The sequence below is a fragment of the Triturus cristatus genome, chromosome 2_1 (genome assembly GCF_964204655.1).
Source record: "Triturus cristatus chromosome 2_1, aTriCri1.1, whole genome shotgun sequence".
NCBI lineage: Eukaryota > Metazoa > Chordata > Amphibia > Caudata > Salamandridae > Triturus > Triturus cristatus.
This window is the reverse complement of record NC_140581.1, coordinates 830940515-830961616: the sequence shown is the minus strand read 5'-3', so window position 1 is coordinate 830961616 and position 21102 is coordinate 830940515. Positions and strand designations below refer to the sequence as shown.

General features: G+C 47.5%; 1 protein-coding gene across 2 annotated transcripts in view; it reads right to left on the bottom strand.

Annotated features, from left to right (window-relative positions):
* FANCC (FA complementation group C) overlaps window positions 1–21102 on the bottom strand; it is a 1034531-nt gene that overhangs the window by 527691 nt on the left and 485738 nt on the right. For both annotated transcript variants that reach the window (XM_085632903.1, XM_085632904.1), the window contains exon 6: window positions 18633–18697. In XM_085632903.1, coding sequence (XP_085489029.1) covers window positions 18633–18697 — 65 coding nt within the window. The remainder of the gene's footprint in view (window positions 1–18632; window positions 18698–21102) is intronic.

Sequence of the window (21102 nt, the reverse complement as noted above, 5' to 3'; positions counted from 1 at the left end):
TGGCATCTTAAAATTGAAATTAGCAAAGCTACAGGAGACAACGGGATTAAAATGGCCTGATCTCTTACCCCTGGCTTTACTGTCTGTAAGAACTACTCCCCACTCCTGCAGTGGGATATCACCGTATGAGGTGATATTTGGTAGGCCCGCTAATGTATGGGGTGTGCCACGACCAAGATCCCTTAGAGACATTGAGTACCCTATGTTGGCGGATTACCTTTATGCACTAACTAAAGATCTTCGTTCCATTCATCAACAGATATCAGCAGTGCTGCAGCCTCTGCCGGAGGGTCCTGGACACAACCTGGAGCCTGGACAGTGGGTCTTGGTTCGGAACTACCAACGGAAATCGAGTCTGGACCCCCGCTGGACCAAGCCTTTTCAAGTGCTTCGAGAACGGCTGTGAAAGTTGAAGGGAAACGGCATTGGATTCATGGATCGCATCTGAAAAGGGTTCCCCTTCCTTTGCCGGATGATCAGCAGGATCAGAGCGAAGTATTAAGGCACGAAAGTGATAAACCTACCGAAAAGTCACCTTCCCCAGAAGTCCAAGGAGAAACGAATGGGCAAGCGGAGGGTGTCGTGAGTTCGGCGACATCTGCAACAGGTAATCTAACACCTGGGAATGCAATACCTGACAAGGAAAGTCACACACCCAGTCCTTTACCTGATCCCACTGTGCCTGTTCTGTTCATAAATCCCGAAATACCGGGTCATGTTCGTTACAACCTGCGGCCCCGACAGAAAGCAAAGATCCCATATTCAGTCTAGAGAATGTGAATGAAGGTCTCAGTAAAACTCTGGGAAAAGTAAAAACACAGGACTGAACTCGTTGAGAGCTTGGAACTTTTTGATGACACTCTGTTCAGAAAGAAGATAGAGACATTGACCAGTTGGTGGGGGCCCAGGTAGAGTCTCTTTTCAGCAAGAGTTGTGTCAAGTACAACTCCGACGCGAGAAGATTTTGTGCCCTTCTTACTTTTTGTGTTGCATGGAACAATAGGAGTCTGCCTGTGAGGCTCTAACACGGACACAGGAAAGAAGCACCCTCCGGTAGATTGGACTGCTTGTAGATTCCCTTTTTCCCCGAGATTATACCTGGACTTTTAGTGAGAATGTACCCTTTTGCTCGTTTTGTCCCTGAAGAGGAACGTCCCATAGTACACCGCCCTTTGTATCCACATTTGCCAATGTTTTCTACTTGGAGTTTGCGTGCCAAGATTGTTTTTATTGTCATAATAATTGTCTCATTAATATTATGTCTAGGAATGTTCATTTATCTAGAATTCCGTCATCCTGTGCACACACTGATAGCGACCACCCCCACCCCCGAGAAGCACCGTTTTCAGACTTTTGCCCCACATAAAGAGAGGCATCGTCAGACCTATGTGAATAATGCTTTTATTGAAATGTTACACCAAACCCATAGTTCAACCAATGCCACGAATTGCTGGGGTATGTGGCCTTCTTCCCTCAGTAATGCACAAACACGATCTGTTAATTTCAATACCATTGTCATATTTAGGCAGTTGTGAAGCCTGGTTTAGATTATTGTCAATGATGTATGAACATTATGCTGTTGATGGGCACCGATTTTCAGAGAAGGATTATGATTTGATTCTGGCCTATATAGAAAGACACCAGGGATTCACTCTAAATGCCGAAGGTACAGACGGTACTATGGATCCTACCGCTTGCATGAATGTGTATACGGAACATGAAAATGACACCTGGTTGAGGGACGAAGTGTCAGATTTTGTGTCTTTAGTATTTCAGATATTTCCAGGAACGAAATGTGTCCAATGATAGGATCATTCCGGTCCCCGTATTGAATACCTCGTCCTCCTTTTGCATACACGGTACTGGCCATCTATTTGGTGGATTTAGTAAATGTACCTATACCTATAGATTACAAACCTTTAGCAGCCCACCTATACTTACTCCTCCGATTGTGTATTTTGTGTGCGGAGAAAACGCTTACACCTGGATCCCCAGAGGGTGGTCAGGTAAATGTTGCTTATCCTTCCTATACCCTCCCGTTTATATAGGACCTTCTGACTATCATAGATCCCACTCGCTGAACCGACGGAGTTTAGAATCAGGAAACACTGATAGAGATGCTACAGATCAGACTGATACCCCTGCCCAACATTTTGTCGATATTATAAAAGGAGTCCTGCCTATATGGGGACCCATTTTAACCAGTAAAGAAATTAGAAGATTGTCCAGGGTAGTAGAGGGAGTGGTGAATACCACCGCTGGGATATTGACTAATATAACAGTTGAGCTTCAAGCGACCAGACTTGTCACCCTCCAAAACCGCCTTGTTTTAGACGTTATCCTAGCTGATCGCGGAGGAGCGTGTAGAGTGATCGGCAGCTCCTGCTGCGTATATATACCTGACTCCGCCCCTTCGGTTCATTTGGCTATTCAGAAGTTGCATCGATTAGCATCTGAGATTCATACGGAGACAAGTACCTGGTCCATTTCGGGGTGGTTCTGGGGTCTCCTTACCACCTGGGGTTGGAAAATATTCATGGTCCTCCTAGGAATAGGGGGTTTCCTTTTTACCTGTTGTGTTTGCATCCAATGTGGGCCCGCCTGTTGCTCCTATTGTGCCACCCAAGTTCGTCTTGCTTTACCTACACCAAAAGCAAACTCTGCTAGGGTGAACGCTCAACTAGTGCAGAAAGAAATACATGACATAATGCAGATAGACGAGGGTATTTTTGAAGAGTAGTTTAGTGGATAGCTACATTATGCTAAAAACGGCCGTTCTGTGGGATTCAAGTCAGCATGTGAAGTTAGCATAACGTAGCTTGGTCTGTATCTCTACTCCATAAACAGCGAGAACTGCTTTAGAGGATGGCCCATTCGTTCTCTGTGTCTTGTACGATAGAAAGGGCCGAAAATCCATACTACGGCCATCTTGGATTATGACCAGTCGTGCCTCCGATCACGTGGTTCTCTCTGAACCCCATCTGTATGATTTAGCTCATACCAGCCTAGAGACAGGGTGAATTGTATTTACGACTGAGGCCCAAGGCCACATCTGTTGAAGGGAGTATCAAGCGAAATTCCTCTGTGCCCTAGACGAAAGGGAGTCACCCCGCCGACCTTCTCTGTAGAAGATAGTAACCTTATGTGTGCAGCTGCAACTAGATATGGTATGAGCTCATTTAGGAGTCCCAGGGCTAACTGGTCTTTTTCCATTTGTTATGCTTTGTATGTTGAATCTGTTATGTATATAAGTGTGGCCCTGCCAAGGGGCCGGCAGTTTTCCTCGGCGCACCTGATGGGTGAGGATCGATGAGGCTCCTCTATGTAGAGTTCTGTTGTGGCCAATAAACGCTTGAACCTTCTACGTTGCCAACTGCTTATTATTGACTTGATATTGCAGGCCACTGGTAAGTGTGGCCCTTGGGATTACTATTAGATTACTACAAGTTACTGCTACCAGGGCAGACTCTGTACTGTGTCTGGCCCGAAAGCCCGATTGAGAGACATCTGGACAGTTCGAGGCTTCAACAAATTAGGATAGGTGTTTGTTAATGTGCTTTTCCAGAAGCTTACTCTGAAAGGGGAGCAAAGTAATGGGGCGATAGTTGGAAACGTCACCCATGGAAGCTTTAAGAATTTTCCGGATGGGAATAATCTGTGATGCTTTCCATTCAAGAGGGAGTCTGCCTTCCTTCATAGAGCTGTTGAGAATGGAGCAAATAGGGGCAGCGAGTTGCTTGGAGAGCAGAGAGGTGGTCCTAGTGGAGATAACATCTAATGGGGACCCAGATTTAACTTTCTTTAGTAGTGATTCTCCCTCTTCGGGTGTAAGCAACGATATCTCCAATATGAAGGCATTTGATATGGTCCGTGAATAATCTATCATAGGACCTTTCTGTGAACCACTGGCCGCAGTGATTTTATTATAGATCGTATCGATTTTCTGGGTAAAGTGATTTGTTATGTTATCACATAAGGTTTGGGATGGGGCATTTTCGATGTCACACGCCTTTGGGTTTGTGAAAGATTTTAGGATCTGGTACAGAGTTCTAGAGGTATTGCCTGCTTGTTCAAGTTGCTGCGCAATGTGAATTTTGCAAGCAGTTTTTCAGTTTTTATGTTATTGAGTCATCGCTTCTTTATATCGGTCTTTGTCCTATGGGTCATGTGAGAGGCGTCATTGCCAGTTTTTTACAATTACTTTTTTCCGTCCAGAGGTGGGGAGAATACCAAGTTGTCTGGGGGCGTCTGGTAGAGTGTGGACACTGCTTCAGGGGGTCTAGGTGATCAACTGTGGTTTTCTCCGCCAGACTGACATACAACAATTCCTTGCCTCGGTGACGCTAACAGCTATTGAACCATTGGATAGAAAGGAGCTCAATACGCCCATTACGTTACAGGAAATCCGGGGGTCCATCCGGTGCACAGAGAATAATAATGCTCCTGGGCTGGCTGGGTTTCCAATTTAATTCTATAAGGCATGTGAACACATTTAGCTCCTGAGTTACTAGAACTGTCTACCCGAAGGCCATCTCCTGCCTACACTTCGAGAGTCCGTGCTGGTGCCCCTCCCAAAACCTGATATCGACCCTTTGGAGCTATCCTCATACCACCCATTTCCTATGCTTGGGTCGGATTATAAGATCCTGAGCAAAGTTATAGCGGGTCGACTCTACGAGCATATGCCACGACTGGTGCATCCAGACCAGAATGGTTTTGTGCGCAGAAGGTCTACCACTCTTACACTCACCGCCTACATAGGGTGATGGAGCTCCCCTGCATGCATGGTACTAGACTTGGAGAAAGCATTTGATACGGTAGACTGGGATTACTTATCCTCGACTTGGACTGCTTTTGGTTTCACAGGGAGGCTGCGCAGTCCAATTTGCCTACTGTATATTGAACTCACAGCAAAGATGAAAATTGGCCAATGTATCTCCCCTCCATTCCTGGTGAGTACAGGAGCACAGCAAGGCTGCCCACTCTCTCCAATGCTCTTTGCCCTGGCAAAAGAGCTTCTAGTGCAGAGGCTTCGGCAGCAGGGACAGGCTTGTGGCATCTCACTGAAATGAGAGATTCACGTTGTCTCGCTATATGCGGATGAAGTGTCAATTTGCGTCCAAAACATCCGAAAAGGTATAGCGAGTGTCCGGAACATCCTGCAAGTGTTCCATGCTGCTTCTGGTTTGATTGTAAATTGGGCCAAATCCTGCCTATTTCCACTACACCCATATTGCCCATAGAAGCATTTCCTTGTAAATTCCCAACCTTTACGGTGGTAGCTCGGCATGTTCTGCTATTTAGGCATAAATATCTATCATGAGACAAGGGACCTTATCAATGGCAACTTTATAAGAGCCATCGCATCTATTTGTCCCCAAATGGCATTTTGGGGCGCATTACCACTCATAGTACAGGGTTGAGTGTCTATATCTAAAATGCTGATGATCCCCCGTTTACTTTATTATTTCCACAATCTTCTGGTCCAAATTCCCAAATCTACATTTCATACACTACACTCAGCCCTGGGGAGTTTCATTTGGAATAAGGGTAGATGTTGAGTTACGCTCCGTAAACTACAATTGACAGTGAACAAAGGGGGCTTGGGAGCCCTGGACTTTGAGCACTATTATTTAGCAGTACAGCTGCACAGGCCCGCACACTGGTTGGCAGGACACCTCGCAGAGATATTAGGACTCCCCACTACTGCATGAGAGCAGCGCGTGGTCCAACAGACCTTCCTTCCACGGGCACGACCCCTACAGGATGCCAATGGCCTGTTGCAGGTAGCATATGATAGTTTTCATCGCAGTCTACGACTCATGATGCACATCCCTCAATATATGCCTGAAATCCTGCTATGCTCTATCATGCCATTCAGTGACATGCTGAGAAGGGAGAGAATAGAGGCATGGGATGCAGCAGGCGTAGGTACGCTGGGTGGTCTGTTGTAGGACGGCGCACTTTGCCCTTTGATAGATTACAATAGAGAAACATGAACTCCTGGTGGGTCACTTCTTTGCTCATTTTTGTTTGTTTGTTTGCTAGCTGCACTGGGAAGACTTTGGCACATCACAGACACAGAGTCAGATCAGCAACCCCTGATACACACCCTCTACATCACAGGTGGTGGCCGCAGGCTCATTACATGGTTTGTCCGTGCCCTAGCGTACACTACGCACGATCCATTGTCTGTGGCTTGTAGGAGCTTAAAGGGAGACATTGGTAGAGGGCTAACAAAGAAAGAGTAGGATTAAGCACTTGTATACCCAAGGAAATTGTAGCGAAACACTAAGTTTCAGTACATTTAGCAGAACATCCTGCATAATGCATATCTCACCCCAGTGACTCTCCACCAAATGTTTGGGTCACCCTCAGATTGCCATTGATGCCAACAAGCAAGAGTCGATATGGTGCATATATTCTGGAGATGCCCGGATGCTGCAACACTATGGGGAGTTGTCTCCACTGAATTAACAGAGGTGACTGGCCCCGTAGATGTGTACACGCTGGAGGGCTCACAGTTGAAAACTGCGAAAGCCGCAAATCGTTTAATTGATTTGGCACTACTGATAGCCCACAGAATTATTGCCATGCACTGGAAGGCTCAGAAATTATCAGGTATAGCCCAGTGGTGCGCAGTGACGCTTAACCTTTGGTCGCTTGTTACTATTATCCCCCTGGATTGTCGGGGTTATGGGACTTCCAAGATTACTGGAACCCTTTTGATCGCGCTCTTACTATGGAGCCAATACCAAATATAAACTCACAGGCATTGATGTTTGAGGTAATTTTACCTTAAGACGACAAATACCAAAATTGTGGATCATTGATTTTGGAAATTTCCTATGCATGTGGGATTGTGTCACATTGCATTTCGCTTCTGTTTGACATAAAGAATTGAATTTTGCCTTGAAGAAGTTCTTGTGTGGAACGAAACGCGTTGGCTGAGTCTTTTAAAGAAAATAAAAGGGAATACTAAAGATACCCGTTTGGATCTGGACTTTTTTTGACTGGTGCACCTTCCTCTTTTGTTTTCTCCTTCTTCATCTGACCTTCAGTGGAGTTGATCTACGGCGCACTCCGGAAGATTTGTGCACAGGAACGGAATATTAACCTTGAGACTTTGGGATTTCAAGTGCTAAACTAGTAGTCAGTCGTAGTTTCTTTTTTCATCAGATCCACTTGTGGTATGGCTGCATCCTGGGTTGAGGAGGTTGGGGCTTATGTTTTGGAAATCTGCATGGCTGCTACCTGGGCTACACCGACTACTTGTGTTTCTCATTATAGACTGGATGTTCAGATTTCTAAAATTATGAATTTTGGTACTAGGGTTCTAGTGGCTGCTATTCCCTAAAGAATTGTGTCTCCTAAGTTTACATTAAAAGTTTGTGCTGTATCAATTGAAAGTACTTATGGTTTATCAGGGAATCAGTAGTGGTACGAGAAGAGGGTTAAGGAGGTAATGATTCAATTGCTTACCAGTCATCTTCATTACACCGAATACCCTTCTTCTTGTACCAATATTTACGACCCTCCCTCCCGTTCCCATTTACAACCTGTTTGCCTTCATTTAAATTGGGAAATTACAGAAAATATTGTGGACTCTGTCCCCTTTTATTACCATTATGGTAGGAGGGGATATCTTTCTGATTAGCTTCAGCTAAATCACGTGATGCCTAGGGGAGGCTAAAACACCTCATATAAGAAGTATTGGTACGAGAAGAAGGGTATTCCGAGTAATGAAGATTACTGGTAATTAAATGAATTACTATATGCCCTCTTCTTAACTTATAGTAATATGGCACCTAAAAATGTCATACGTTGGACAGAGGACACAATAACATAGAAGGCGAAATGCGCTGGCTAGGAAAACATTAGTACACACGATTGACTCGCCATTCATGGAATGTTAAATCTTTTAAAAACTGTACTATAATCATAATGTGATTCGTTTGCATGAACTGAGGCAAGCATTGTGCTCTTTGTCTTACTTTAATGAACTGATGGAAGCAGGCAACCATACAAACTACTTTCACCATGAAGGGGGTCCCTGCCGGGGGACGGACGCAAAAGCCTCCACCGAACCAGCAGGCTGCCCTCAACTGTCTAAATTACACCGCAAGCATTCTGTTGTATTTCATCCCTCTTCTAGGAGTCTACAACCATTTGGGACTAAGGCCCCAGGATACATTAACCCCACCAAGCCCTGGTGTGCCCACAAAGAAAAGGGTGACTTAGCTGACATACAGTATGGATTTGAGATAAGGTTCAGCCTCTGAACACTTAATGGATAACTAAGTAAGAGAAGAAGACAAAAAACACAGCATGGGGGAGGAGCCTAGCGCGCAACCAAGATGGCCGCGTAGGTGCGAGGCTCCCGAGGACCTCCGCAACCTCCTACGATTATCCTGAAATTATCCTGCCCTGGATGAGGGGACTATGTTGGTGAACCTGAGCTGAGGTGGCACCCGTTTCCCGCTTCCGAATCGGACCTCGGACACCGGAGTGAGCACCGATTGAGGTTTGCGGCCTTCCCCTCGCCGGACCCCGGATTTGCGCTGTGGGGTGATCCAGTGACAAAGTGAACAACAGCGGCAGGCAGGGCCTGGCGACTCGCGTACCCCGCACTTTCGCTTTCGCTTTCACACCCCCTTGCCGTCTCTGCGAGGTTGGGTCGCGGAGCCCTTGGTGTTGGTGTGGCCTTGCTGGGAGACCCTGCCTGCCTGCAGGCTGTGATCCACCCCGCTGCTCTGAGGTGGCCCCCCCCGGAGCTCGTGGCCCTGCTTTCCTGCCCTACACGACGTGGCTGGTGCGACTGGGAGACTGGTGGCCATGGCCACGAAACAAGATAGAGACCGGGCAAAGACCAAATCGACCCGGCGTGGCGCCGTCCATCAGGCCAACAGTATGGACCGTTATACCCTCCAGAAGGGATCTCCCGATGGACCGCGCAAGTCCCCTGAGAGCCCTCCTGATGCCCCAGACCTGCCCGCAGATCTGACTCTGCGAGATGTCATGGGCGCCATTGCCGAGATGAAGGCCGCGGTGGGCCAGCGGTTTGATACACTGGCGCAGAAGATTGACTCGGTCCTCGTGGATGTTGGCCTGGTGAGGGCCGATCTTTCCAAAACCAACGACCGAGTAGATTCTTTGGCCCACACCGCATCGGGCCTAACGACAGATGTGGCGGCCTTGCAAACAGAGGTGCGCCGGCTTAGTCAGGTGAGTGCGCTTATGGATCGACGCCTGGAGGACTCCGAGAGTCGGGCACGGAGGAACAACATCCGCATTATCGGGGTGCCCGAGGGACGCGAGGAGGCGGCGGCGGATCTCTTTGTGGAGGACCTGATTGCTACCCATCTCCAGCCACGGGGGCTGAGCAAATTCTTCGCTGTGGAGAGGGCCCACAGGGTTCCCGGGGGAAGGCCGAAGGTCGGAGCCCCTCCGAGACCTCTCATCGCCCGGATTTTCAATTTTCGGGATAGAGACGCTATCCTGCAAACCTCCAGACTGCATGGACCGGTCAAGCTTGACAATATGGAGGTTAATTTTTATCCTGATTTCACCCCAGCGGTCCAGAAGCAGAGACTGAGCTTCCTAGGCGTCAAACGCCGTCTTCGGGACCTAAACCTCAAATACGCCATGCTTTTCCCGGCCAAGCTGCGTGTGGAGGTGGATGGTCGCACGCACTTCTTTGATCGTCCCGAAGCGGCCGGGGACTGGCTGGATACTCTGCCCGGGGATCGTGATCGGGGGGGGTGGGGGGGGGGCGGCGGGGGGAGACGGCACGCTGGATCGGGACTGAGGGTCTAATATTGGGCCTCACTCTGGACGAAAATGATGCCACTTTTGATTCTGCGTCAGTTTTTGTAAGTTCCCCTCCTATGGAGGTTGTGTTGGGTCTATTGGGGGTTCTCCCTCCTCCTCTAAGGGGTTTAGTTAGTCTAACTATATATGGGGCGACAGGCACACTGCACGTTGGGGGGGCTGTTTGGGCTCATGCAGGGGTGCAGGGAGGGGGGAGTTCTGTTGGGGTGGGTGGGTAGGGATGGGGTGTTGTTCGTTTTTATCACAAGGCAAACGTATTTTTGTGTTAGTTTTAAAGTGCTCTCCGGGGGACGAATGATGGCTTCTGTATATGATGGGGGTAGGGAACTAACTTTGTTGTCTTGGAATGTGAATGGACTGGGGGACAGGATCAAACGGGGTGTGGTCCTGCAGTTTTTGAAGCGAATCTCGCCCGATGTCTTTCTGCAGGAGACACACCTCATTGGCAACTCCTTCTGCGCCATGAATCGGCGTGGCTATCGCCTAGTGGCTCACTCGGGCTTCACGTCCGGCTCAAGGGGTGTGGGCATCATGGTGAAGAACTCGCTCCCGTTGGAGATTGATGAGGTGCTCCACGATGACAGGGGACGTTACACGGTCTTGGTGGGAAGACTGGAGGGCAAAGTGGTTGTCTTTGTGTCAGTATACATCCCACCGGGGCTGCAGTCGACCACCTTTGCGGACCTTGGGTGCCTTTTCCTTGGCCTTCCGGGGGGGCTTTTAGTTGTGGGGGGGGATTTTAATGCGGTGGTATCTGGGTCTGTGGATCGTCACCCCCCTAGGGACCTCCCCCGGGCACAGGCGTGGCTACCCGGCCTCTTGGATACATTTGGATTAGTGGACTGCTGGCGTTTAAAACACCCCACGCAACTGCAGTACACTTTCCACTCGGGAGCCCATGGTAGTCTCTCACGACTAGACTATGTCCTTGTCCCGGCGGCCTATGTTGGGAGGGTGGGAGAGGTGCGCCATTTGCCACGAGGTATTTCGGACCACTCCCCGCTCCTACTGCACTTTGATGTCTTTCCGAGGGGTGAGGGTAGGGTGGTCCCAATCAATCCTTGGTACCTGTGCGACCCCACCATTCGCGCTGAATTGATTAAATCCCTTCAGCGATATTTTGATGAGAATGTGGGGTCCGTGCCTTCGGCTGTACCGCTATGGGAGGCCTTCAAGACAGTACTCCGAGGGGAGGCCCTATCCCTTATTTCCCACGCCCGGAGGCGCGAGCGGGAGGAGGTGACCCGGATGGAGGCTGAAATAGCCGAGTTGGAGGGTAATTTAGAAGGTGGGGTGACGGATGCCGCATTACATGTCCTCCAACTCAAGCAAGCGGCCTATAGGGCCCTCGTCACGGAGGCGGCCAGGGGCCTCAGTAGAGAGCAACAGGGGCGACTGTATGATGTGGGTGATAAGGCTGGTAAACTTATAGCGTGGTTGGACAAAAAAGAGAGAGCGAATCGTGTGGTCCCGCTGATTGAGAAAACGGATGGTGTGTGTGTAACTGAGCCAGAAGAAATTGTCTCCTGCTTCGCGGATTATTTCCGTGGGGTGTATTCCCCGGTGTCTCCCTGCTCGGAAGAGGATTCCCGTGCCCTGCTCAGTGATATCGCGCTGCCGTCCCTTTCCGGGGATGACAGGGTGTCGTTGGACGCCGCTCCCACCTCCGACGAGATCGCCCTCGCCATACGCTCGGTCGCTTCCGGCAAGGCCATGGGTCCGAATGGTCTCCCTATCGAGTTGTACAAGTTGCGACCGGATACGCTGGCACCCCACCTCCGGGCTATGTTCCTGGCGGCACACTCGGTGGGCTCCCTCCCGCTGGACCAGCGTCTGGCTACAATCGTGGTCATCCACAAGGAGGGGAGACCTCGGGACCGGGTTACATCCTATCGGCCCATTTCGCTACTGAATGCGGAGCCCAAGATTCTCGCCAAGGTACTGGCCAATCGGCTGGTCGGCGTGGTGGGCGATTTGGTTCATCAGGACCAATCTGGCTTTATTCCCCATCGCAACACAGCCCTCAATCTGCGGCGTTTGCACGGTGTGCTCGCACGTGCCCCGTTCATACGGGAGCCGGCCATTTTGGCGTCCTTAGACGCCACCATGGCGTTTGACACGCTTGAGTGGCCATATATCTGGGCGATGCTTGCGAAGTTTGGATTTGGCCCAGGGTTCATCAGTTGGGTCAAATTGCTGTATTCGGGCCCATTGGCGCAGGTGGTGGTGAACGGAAGAGTGTCGGCTCCGTTCGAGCTGGGCCGGGGCACACGGCAGGGCTGCCCCTTATCGCCGCTCCTCTTTGCACTTGCCTTGGAGCCCCTGGCGGAGTGGCTGCGGTGGGAGCCTTCCATCCGTGGTCTCCGCTGGACCCCTGAGTATGAGGACCGCGTATCCCTATACGCTGATGACATCCTCTTGTACCTAGCTTCCCCACGTAAATCACTCATAGTACTGGTTGATGTTTTGCATTCATTCGGTCGTAACTCCGGTCTGGTCATCAACTGGGCTAAATCGTGTGTGTATGTTCTCTCCGGGGAGGCTCCTATCCTCCCGCGGGGCTGTCCGATCCAGGTCGCCCCGCAGGGATTTAGGTACCTGGGTGTCTTCATTACTCTGGACCCGGAGGCTCGGTATGATCGGAACTTGCTTCCCCCCCTCCAGCGTCTGAAGGAGGATGTCGCGCGCTGGCGGCGTTTGCCGCTTTCGCCGCTTGGCCGGGCGGCATTGTTTAAAATGATGTCGCTGCCGCGTTTCCTGTACGCGTTGCAGAACACTATGGACCTCGTCCCAGCGCGCTACTTCCGCGAAGTGGAGAGTTTGCAGCGCCGCCTGTTCTGGGACGGGAGGCCACGTATTGCCCTGGCTAAGCTGACGCTCCCATGGTATGACGGGGGGATTGCCCTCCCGGATATTAAACGGTATTATTGGGCCTCCCAGCTAGCTGCGATTAATCAGGGCCTATATGGGCCCGCCTTAAACCCGGCGTTTGAAATGGATAGGATGCTACTTCCAGGTGGTGACCATAATCGAGCGCTCTACTCTAGCGCGCCCGACGCTCGCCTAACGGGCCCCACGCGCGTCATGGTGCGAGTGTGGCACGCGGCCAATGCAGCTATGGGGTGGAAGGACCGTTTGACCCGGGCGTCACCACTATACGCGTCTGAGCGGTTGGGCTCCTTGTGGACCTCGAAGGGCTTTGAGAAGTGGGACTTAATAGGCATTAGCAAAGTGGGGGATCTCTGGACGAGGGGAGGATTTAAAACGTTCGAGATGCTGCAGACGGAATTTCAGTTGCAGGGCAGCGAATACTTTCGGTATTTGCAGGTCCGTCATGCGCTGGGCTCCGTCTTTCCGGACGTTGCCTCCATCCCGGAGTGTTCCCCCCTGGAGGATAGAGTGCTGGATGGACACGTCCCTGACAGCATGATCTCACTGATCTACAAAAAACTGATCAACGACCGCTCAGACTTGTTGACTGCCCTTCGTGAGGCTTGGGTAGCCGATGGGCTGGAGCTGGACGACGAGGACTGGATCTCCGCGGTGGCCTCCCCGAAAGAGGTGGCCATACCGGCTCGCCTTCGTTTCGTCCAGCTCAAGATACTCCACAGGGTCTACATGACGGGGCCAAAGCTCCTGCATATGGGCTATGCTGAGGACGGTTTGTGTAAGCGTGGGTGTGGTGCGCTGGGGACTTTTCTGCATATCTTGTGGGAGTGCCCGGAGGTGGCGGGGTTCTGGCGTGGTGTGCATGAGGTGCTGCGAGTGGTCACGCATGTGGCGCTGTTGCCCGAAGCGAGGAGATGCCTGTTGAATGTGTGGGAGCCTACCGATTACTCGGTGCCGCAGACGTGGTGGGTGACTCTGGGGTATATGGTTGCCAAGCGTGATATTGCCCAGCTGTGGGGATCCCAGAGGCCCCCGACTGTCTCGGCCTGGAAGGAACATATGGATTGGTGCATGTTTCGGGAAAAGGTGGTGTATGTGGCGAGAGGTAAGCCTGCGACATGGGTGAAAGTGTGGGGCCCCTGGAACGCCTACCGCGGGGGAATTTGTGCTCCACCGTTATTGCCCGATCCGTCGCCGGCCCCGTCCCCTTAGCCAACTCATCCCCCCGGTACCTGGGCATTAGGTGTACCCAGCCCTAGTTATGATCTCTCCCCCCTCTTGAGATTCCTATGGATGGCTAGGATCCCCCCTCTAGGGGAGCACGTGTTGCTATTTCCGATTGAGGATTGCCTTGTGGGTTTGTTTGTATTTGTTGTTCTTTAAGTTTAAAATGGAACCGTATAGTGGGGTCTGGATAGTGTGGCTCGCAACGATGTTACCTCCTGTGCATGCTCGGCCGCAGCACCATGTGTTTTATAAATGTATATCGTATGCTCCTTTTATTGCTAGCGGCCGGCCGGAAGGTTGTAGGCCCATATTTGTATATTTTTGAGTCTTGTAATAAACGGTTTAAAAAAAAAACAAAAAAAAAAAAAAAAAACACAGCATGCATTTGGTGAGAAAGATGAAAATGAAGGTAGTCCGAAAAAGAGGGCAACCCACAATAACAAAAACACAAATAAGATGTATGACTGGATTCAATGTGAGATTATCAAGACGTTGAGCTTGCTTTGGTTGGCCCCCCTATCAGACACTTGCCCAGTCTGGTCATTCTGGTGGATGGAAATTCTGCATGGACTAATGGATGATCAAATTATTTCACAATGACTAATAGCATGCCACGTTTGAAGCGGATGACCTTGTTGTCAAGCTGGGGCCGGGTTAGATCTGGAAATTTTCAACTTGATGAGTGGGTACTGGGGAAACGCCATGACTGATGGAGCCAAGACCAGTTTATGACTCACTTGGAAACATTGATCAGGTGTCAACAAGTCATATGTGAATAATGGGTTCCTCCGTATTGGAGCTTGTTCCTGGATGAGGAGTCTTCGCTCAATGTGATTTTTAACTCGCACATCAAGTCCCTGGAAGTCCTAATGAAAGACAAGGAAATACGCATCCTCCACTATCAGGATGACAGCTAATTCTCCCTGAGTGTCTCATCAGGCCATGACTTTGCCAGCTGGAGAACATAATATTCAATTTTGAATATCGAGGGATTATCTCAAACTGAACTCAATCAAATTACAGTTTATCCGCATCGCCAACCCATGAAGCAGCATCAAACCCAGGAATGAAGTGATAGACAGCATTACGCTGCAACAGCATCAAGCCCCTGGAATCCACATTGATGCCAACCTCAGCTTCAGGAAGCACACAGGACCAACTTCTCCTGGCCTAACTACCCCTGCTCAACAGAGTGGAGAAGTTCCTTCCAAAAGATGGCTTCATGACAGCTGTTGAACAGCTGGCTTTATCTAGTCTTGAGCGTAGTAATGTTCTTCTGGCCAGTATACCCTAGACCACTGTGGAATACCTGAAGAGCTTGTCATGCAGCAGCTTGCCTCATTAAAGTTCTATTGAAATGTAACTTAATTCCAATTCTCATAGAAATACATTGGCTCCCTCAACACACCAGCAGGGGGAGTCTTCAAGACATGCTGTATCATCTAAAAAGCAGTCAAAGGGGGCACTCCACATACCTGGCAAACTAGCGCAAGATGTCTGAAGGACTTTACTTGACAGGAAGCTCAAGGATAGTAAGACTGAAGTCAAGGGAATCCACTAAGTAAAAAGACAAGATGCAAAGGCTTTTCATGCTATGCAACTAACATAAGGAACTCCACTCCATAACAACTGAATTCTATCAAACACCTTCCATTCTCTAAGGCACAAAAAAGCTTAAGTTAGAGAACTGGTTAAAAAGTACTTCATTAATGATAATAGGTAAACAAATTAAGTCCTCTAATGGGACACATTGAAAGTAGTGGTCACGGGAGTCCCACTATCAGAAGGGTCCTATAGATGTAAACTTCAAAAAGAAAACCTGACCCAAGATTTTAGCAATATTGGACAGCAGGAGAAGAAGCAGCACCAGCAAGTAGTAGTTGGGTATATTTCTCTTTCTGAATATATGAGATATGATCAGGACTATATTGTTTTAGGTTAATATTCGAGTGGAGACAGCATAACATTGGATGGGGGGGGACAGGAATGAATCCATATTCCAAGACAGAATTTAGTAAAATATATTTCATACAGTTTAAGGGACAAATTCGAGCTACCTTACTTGTGAACAAGGCAGTTTAAATATATTAAAATCATGTGTAAATAGGTGTTAATATAAATGGTCCATTGAAATAATGTACAACATGAATTTGTTTTTGTTCTTGGATATGTCGACTCATATAATGTCTGTATGTATTTAACGGCTTTTTATTGTTTGTATGTGTTTCATTCCTGTCTATTGAGATTTTAATGTGATTAGTGAATAACTATTTTTGAACTATTTTATCACATGTTGATCATGTAAGAAATAGTAACTTTTCTATGAATATGTATCTTTGTATGTCAATTGTACTTTGTTATGTTGATCTTCTAAAGTTTTGTTTAATGTATGTTTTTCGACAGCCCTGACGAAGTCCCGTGTGAAAAGGGACGAAACGCGTAGGCAGTTTTTTTGGATGCGTCGTCCTGTCTTGTCTAGTCACTTGAAGACGTTTGAATAAAGACAAAAAAAGAAATAACAAAGATGTGGAAGTTTTCATTTTCAATAGAAAGTACTGGTTTTGCTGTCTCACATGTAAAACAGGTGTCTAGAAAAGATGTTTGAAATATGCTTGAGCATTATATAATTCTAAGTGGGTGGATTTTTATATTTCAAGGTACTGTGCTCCCCAACTTGAGTACCAGCAAGATAGAATTCAAAATTAACACAAGAGCACAGTTAGTAGATTCCTAGCTATTCAGATTAAAGAAACAACCCTCAAAAACTGACAAATTAAGTGAAACAAAAGAATCAGACATACAGCATAGTACCAACATCTTTAGTTTATTTGAGCACCTATATGTTAATGAAGCTGGACCACACATACAAATGGGAGAGAATTAAGTGAAAGACATCCTAATATCAAAAGCACAGTGGCAATGGGTAGCTGAACTGAAAGAAGAATGTATCCTAAAAGAATTAAAACATATAATCCACATCCAGGACTGTTTCTCTTCTGTTACTTTGTGGAACGTAATTCTTAATGATGGAATGATCTTTGTTATAACCCTGGTCAAGTTGATTTGATATACTTTATATAATTGACAAAAATATAATCCACAACCTTCCATCGGCTAATGACCAAGGACAAAACAATTGCATACACATGTAAACATAATTTGAGGCTTTGTTGCTTTCAGTAGTATTAAAAATAATGTATTAGTTTTAGAAATGAACCTCTGCCAAACATCTGTGATGGCAAGAACTACACATTCACAAAGGACTCTAGGGCTTGGATGTGATTGGAGCTGCACACTTTACTCACATCCAACAAATTGCTTCAATTGATTAACCAAGAACAAAGGAAGGTTAGGCAGAACTCCACACATAAAAGGGAAATGAGGGATAGCTCAGTGAGCTGAATTCTCACATAAAAGCCTTTCTGGTGGACACAACTTCAAATCCTGGCAAGGAACACTCAGGCTTTTATACTTTTGAGGTTAGTACTTACAATGTTAAAAAGAAGCAAAAATAGGGTAGTCAGTGCTATAGAAAAAAACAAATTATTATTCATTAGTAATTTGTGATGGGGGAAAACTTAAGAATGTCACAGAAGTCCAGAGAAAACCTGGAACAGGCAAGATATTAAACAGTCCAATTAAAGGCAACACTGATTTGAGGAACACTAGAACTAACTGTGAGCAAGCTATGGGAACAAGAGAATTGACTTTTTTCTCCCAATTTATGGCAGGTAGAAAGGGAAAAGGTCCTGTGCCCATGTCAGGAATTCTATCATCTGATGCTCAAAGAAATAATGTGTTATTTCAAGTGGGGCAACTGAGCTTGCTGTCTGCTGTTTCCTCACAGCGGAATTGTGTGGCCTTTGCGACATCCCAGCACCCAAATACATACACCAAAGGAAAGATCTTAGAAAGTAAAATTAGGACCACTTGTTTATGGGACTCCCAGCTTACATGCTGTGTCTTTCAGAAATCACTGTTCTCACTTTCACTCTTCAATCCCAGCTTCTGAAACCAATATACAAGGGTCGATAAGGTACAAGTAGCTCAGTGGCCAACATTTCCCACCTTGTCCTTGGCCTTCTTTGACTTCTACGTTTCATCTCCTTTAAGACCGTTGAAACACCAAATCTCCTATTCGCACTTCATCTACATTGCCAAAGCCAGACTGCTAGTGTTAAAAAATGATGCAAAGCACTATTGAGACCAGCCTTTTTCAGCCCCGTATTGCAATCACGCGAACATCTAAGTGACCTTCAAGAACCTCTGCCAGATTCATAAATACCTCCACAGAAAAGCACCTAAACTACTCTGCAGTGACAAAGCGCAAGCCCCCTGGATACTTCCTGTGCTCTTCAAATCAAATCGTTTATTATTCTACAATCATGCTAAAACTGCTAAAGTAAAAGCTCCTGTCTGTTCAAGGCAATTGATATGTTTTGATCTCCCCTCGTCAATCTTCACCTGGCTTCCATAAAGAAACAGACGACCTGATCGACCCTCGTTCTGCCACTTCCGCTGCCAGAAACCTCTTGGACGTCAGTCAGTCTCTGGTGCTTCACTACAGAGGTCTCCTAATTCGTTCTTCTTTTCCAGAGCATTTAACTTTATTTGCAGTTCCATACACAAGTGCTGCACATGGTCCTCTTTAGGGTTTCCTAAAATGAGGTTTAGAAAACACCTACCTTCCTTGAGTGTTCCGTCTGTTAAGACTATTTCCTCCAAGCTCCGCGACTAATGAAGAGACCATCTGTAACAACAAAATCAGGAACATGGTTACACGCCTTCTCCTTGCACAGATCACGCACTCTTTACGGGTTATCAATTCTATGCTCTTATGTGGTTGATATTATAAAAATGTGCTCATTGAGTGATCTACTGAATCAAAAAAGGAACATCTGGAAGTCAAGTGTCCTGAAAGAACGCACTGATGTTACTTTACAATTGAATAGACACTGATAACAAGGCAAGCCTCAACTATTTTATTGGGATTGAATACAACGAACTTTGCAACTACGTGTACCATTTAAAGAATATTATGTGAAACAATTTAGATTCTCTCATAGTAAAACCATTTATTATTTTGAGTGCCAATTGGAAATTGGGATGCAAATGCTCCCATTTATGAGCAAATCCGATTTGGTGCAATGTGTAAAGTTCTCTAGTACCCATGAGGTATATGTTAGCCTGTGTACCCCTATGGAAGTCAGCATTGCAGCATTTATATAGTGCTTCAATACCCCTACATGTCTAGTAATGCGATGTAGGCGGGAAGAGAGACCGCAGGGAAAATTGTAATTTTATTTAGGATTTAAACACACAGGCAGCTATACCGCGCAGACCTAGTCACAAGGTCAGAAGGGTGCTGTGTCATGTACAACCCCCGAAAAAAACAAGCACTGGCATACCCAAAATGTCTGGCCTTGGCAAGCTGGTACGATGTTCAACTATTTTATATTTTATTACAAGCACATGCCACATTCTGCCACATGAACATGGCTGCCATATGCGTGCAATAAAAAATTGAAATTAAAAGAAAATCACTGATGTGGCTGTTTTACTGGTGATGCTTTTAATTACTTCAGATGTGCCATGCATTTTAGAATTGTTATCTGTAATGGAGACAAGAATAAAGACCTAGCCACGTCCTCAAATGGCAGGGGTCTATGACGTTACAGTGTCACTTACATGCTTTATAACAGCAATTTTAAAATGGGGAAAGAAAAAAAAAATCAACGACTAACTTGGCACCCGAACTCACAGCAAAATAGTGGCAATTTAAAGATAAAAAAATAAATGTAAAAGTCCTATTTAAACCCGCCTTGTCACTGAAGAGAAGGGAACTCATTTAGGCAGATATGAAAAGAGCTATTTTAGACTGATGTGATCAATGTGCTCAGCCTTTGTAAAGTGAAGGGAGCCTTTAGGTAAAGAAAGAAAATTTGAACAGCAATATAATAAACCATTAGATGAAGCCAGCTGATCAAAAGCTCCTCAATGCATGCATAATAGGTATAATTTTTGGGAAAGACGGGGTGGAGGGTATCGGGAGAAGCGGCTTAAAATATATTGTATTGGAGGCGAGATGTTGTTTACCTAATGCTGCCTCTGTCAATGTTGGTTGAAAATCAATAAAACAAATTAAAAAAAAAAAGATTTTTGGGAAAGACAATAGATAGGCTGGCGTCTTATTGGCTAAATGTTAAAAAAAAAACAGTGCCTAAACCATACGGCAAAATGCGCGAGGTAGAGATGCTATGAAATGAGCAAAACAAAGCAAAGTGGGCTGGAATCGGAGCTGGTGACAAGAGCAGCAGCCATGTACCTTTTAAAAAAAAAATTTTTAAAGGCAGAGAGCGCTGGCGTCGGCGGGTGTCGGGTGCTGCAGTGCGAAGTGCAGTGGTGCGGCGTGCGATGCCCTCAGGTCGCGGTGCGAGCAGCGGCTCAATGGCGGTGTCAGATGGTGTCGTCGGTGAGATCAGGGTCGCGGTGCAAAGTGATGCGGTGGTTGTCGCAGTGCTGGCAGGTCACGGTGCAAGCAGCGTCGTCGTCATCGTCGCTGAAGCGCTGTCATCGGCTGGCGAACTGGAGTCAATGTCGCTGGCATCGGTAGGCCAAGGCTGCGGTGCGGGATGAGGGCGGTGCATCGTGTAACTTTACAAGCGGTGACCTCGATCCACAGTGCAAGCAGCGGAGTTGATGTTGGCGTGGAGTGGCGTCGTCGGGGATACCAAGGCGGCGGCGTAAAGCGTTGTGGAGTGCAGTGCCCACAGGTCGCGGTGTGAGCAGCGGCTCGGTGGTGGTGTCAGCAGGCATCATTGGTCGTGGTGCAGCGCTGCCGCCGTGCCCTCTGCGGTGCCTTGTGCCTTCAGGACACGGAGTCGGCAGCGGCGTCGGGATACTTTTTCTACGGTTGCGGCACAAAACACATAGTCCCCAGGGCTGAGGGCAGAAGAACTTGAAGTCTTTGCTGTTCCTGAGACTTCTTGAAGAGGGGGCAAGCTCTACCTCAAGCCCTTGGAGAAACTCACAAAAGTAGATTGCAGAACGTTCAGTCCAGTCCTTTCACTGCCCAAGACAGAAGCAGCCACTGCAGGCCAACACAGCAAAGCACTCAGCAAAGTAGTAGTTTCTCCTCACAGCTTCTCCAGCTCT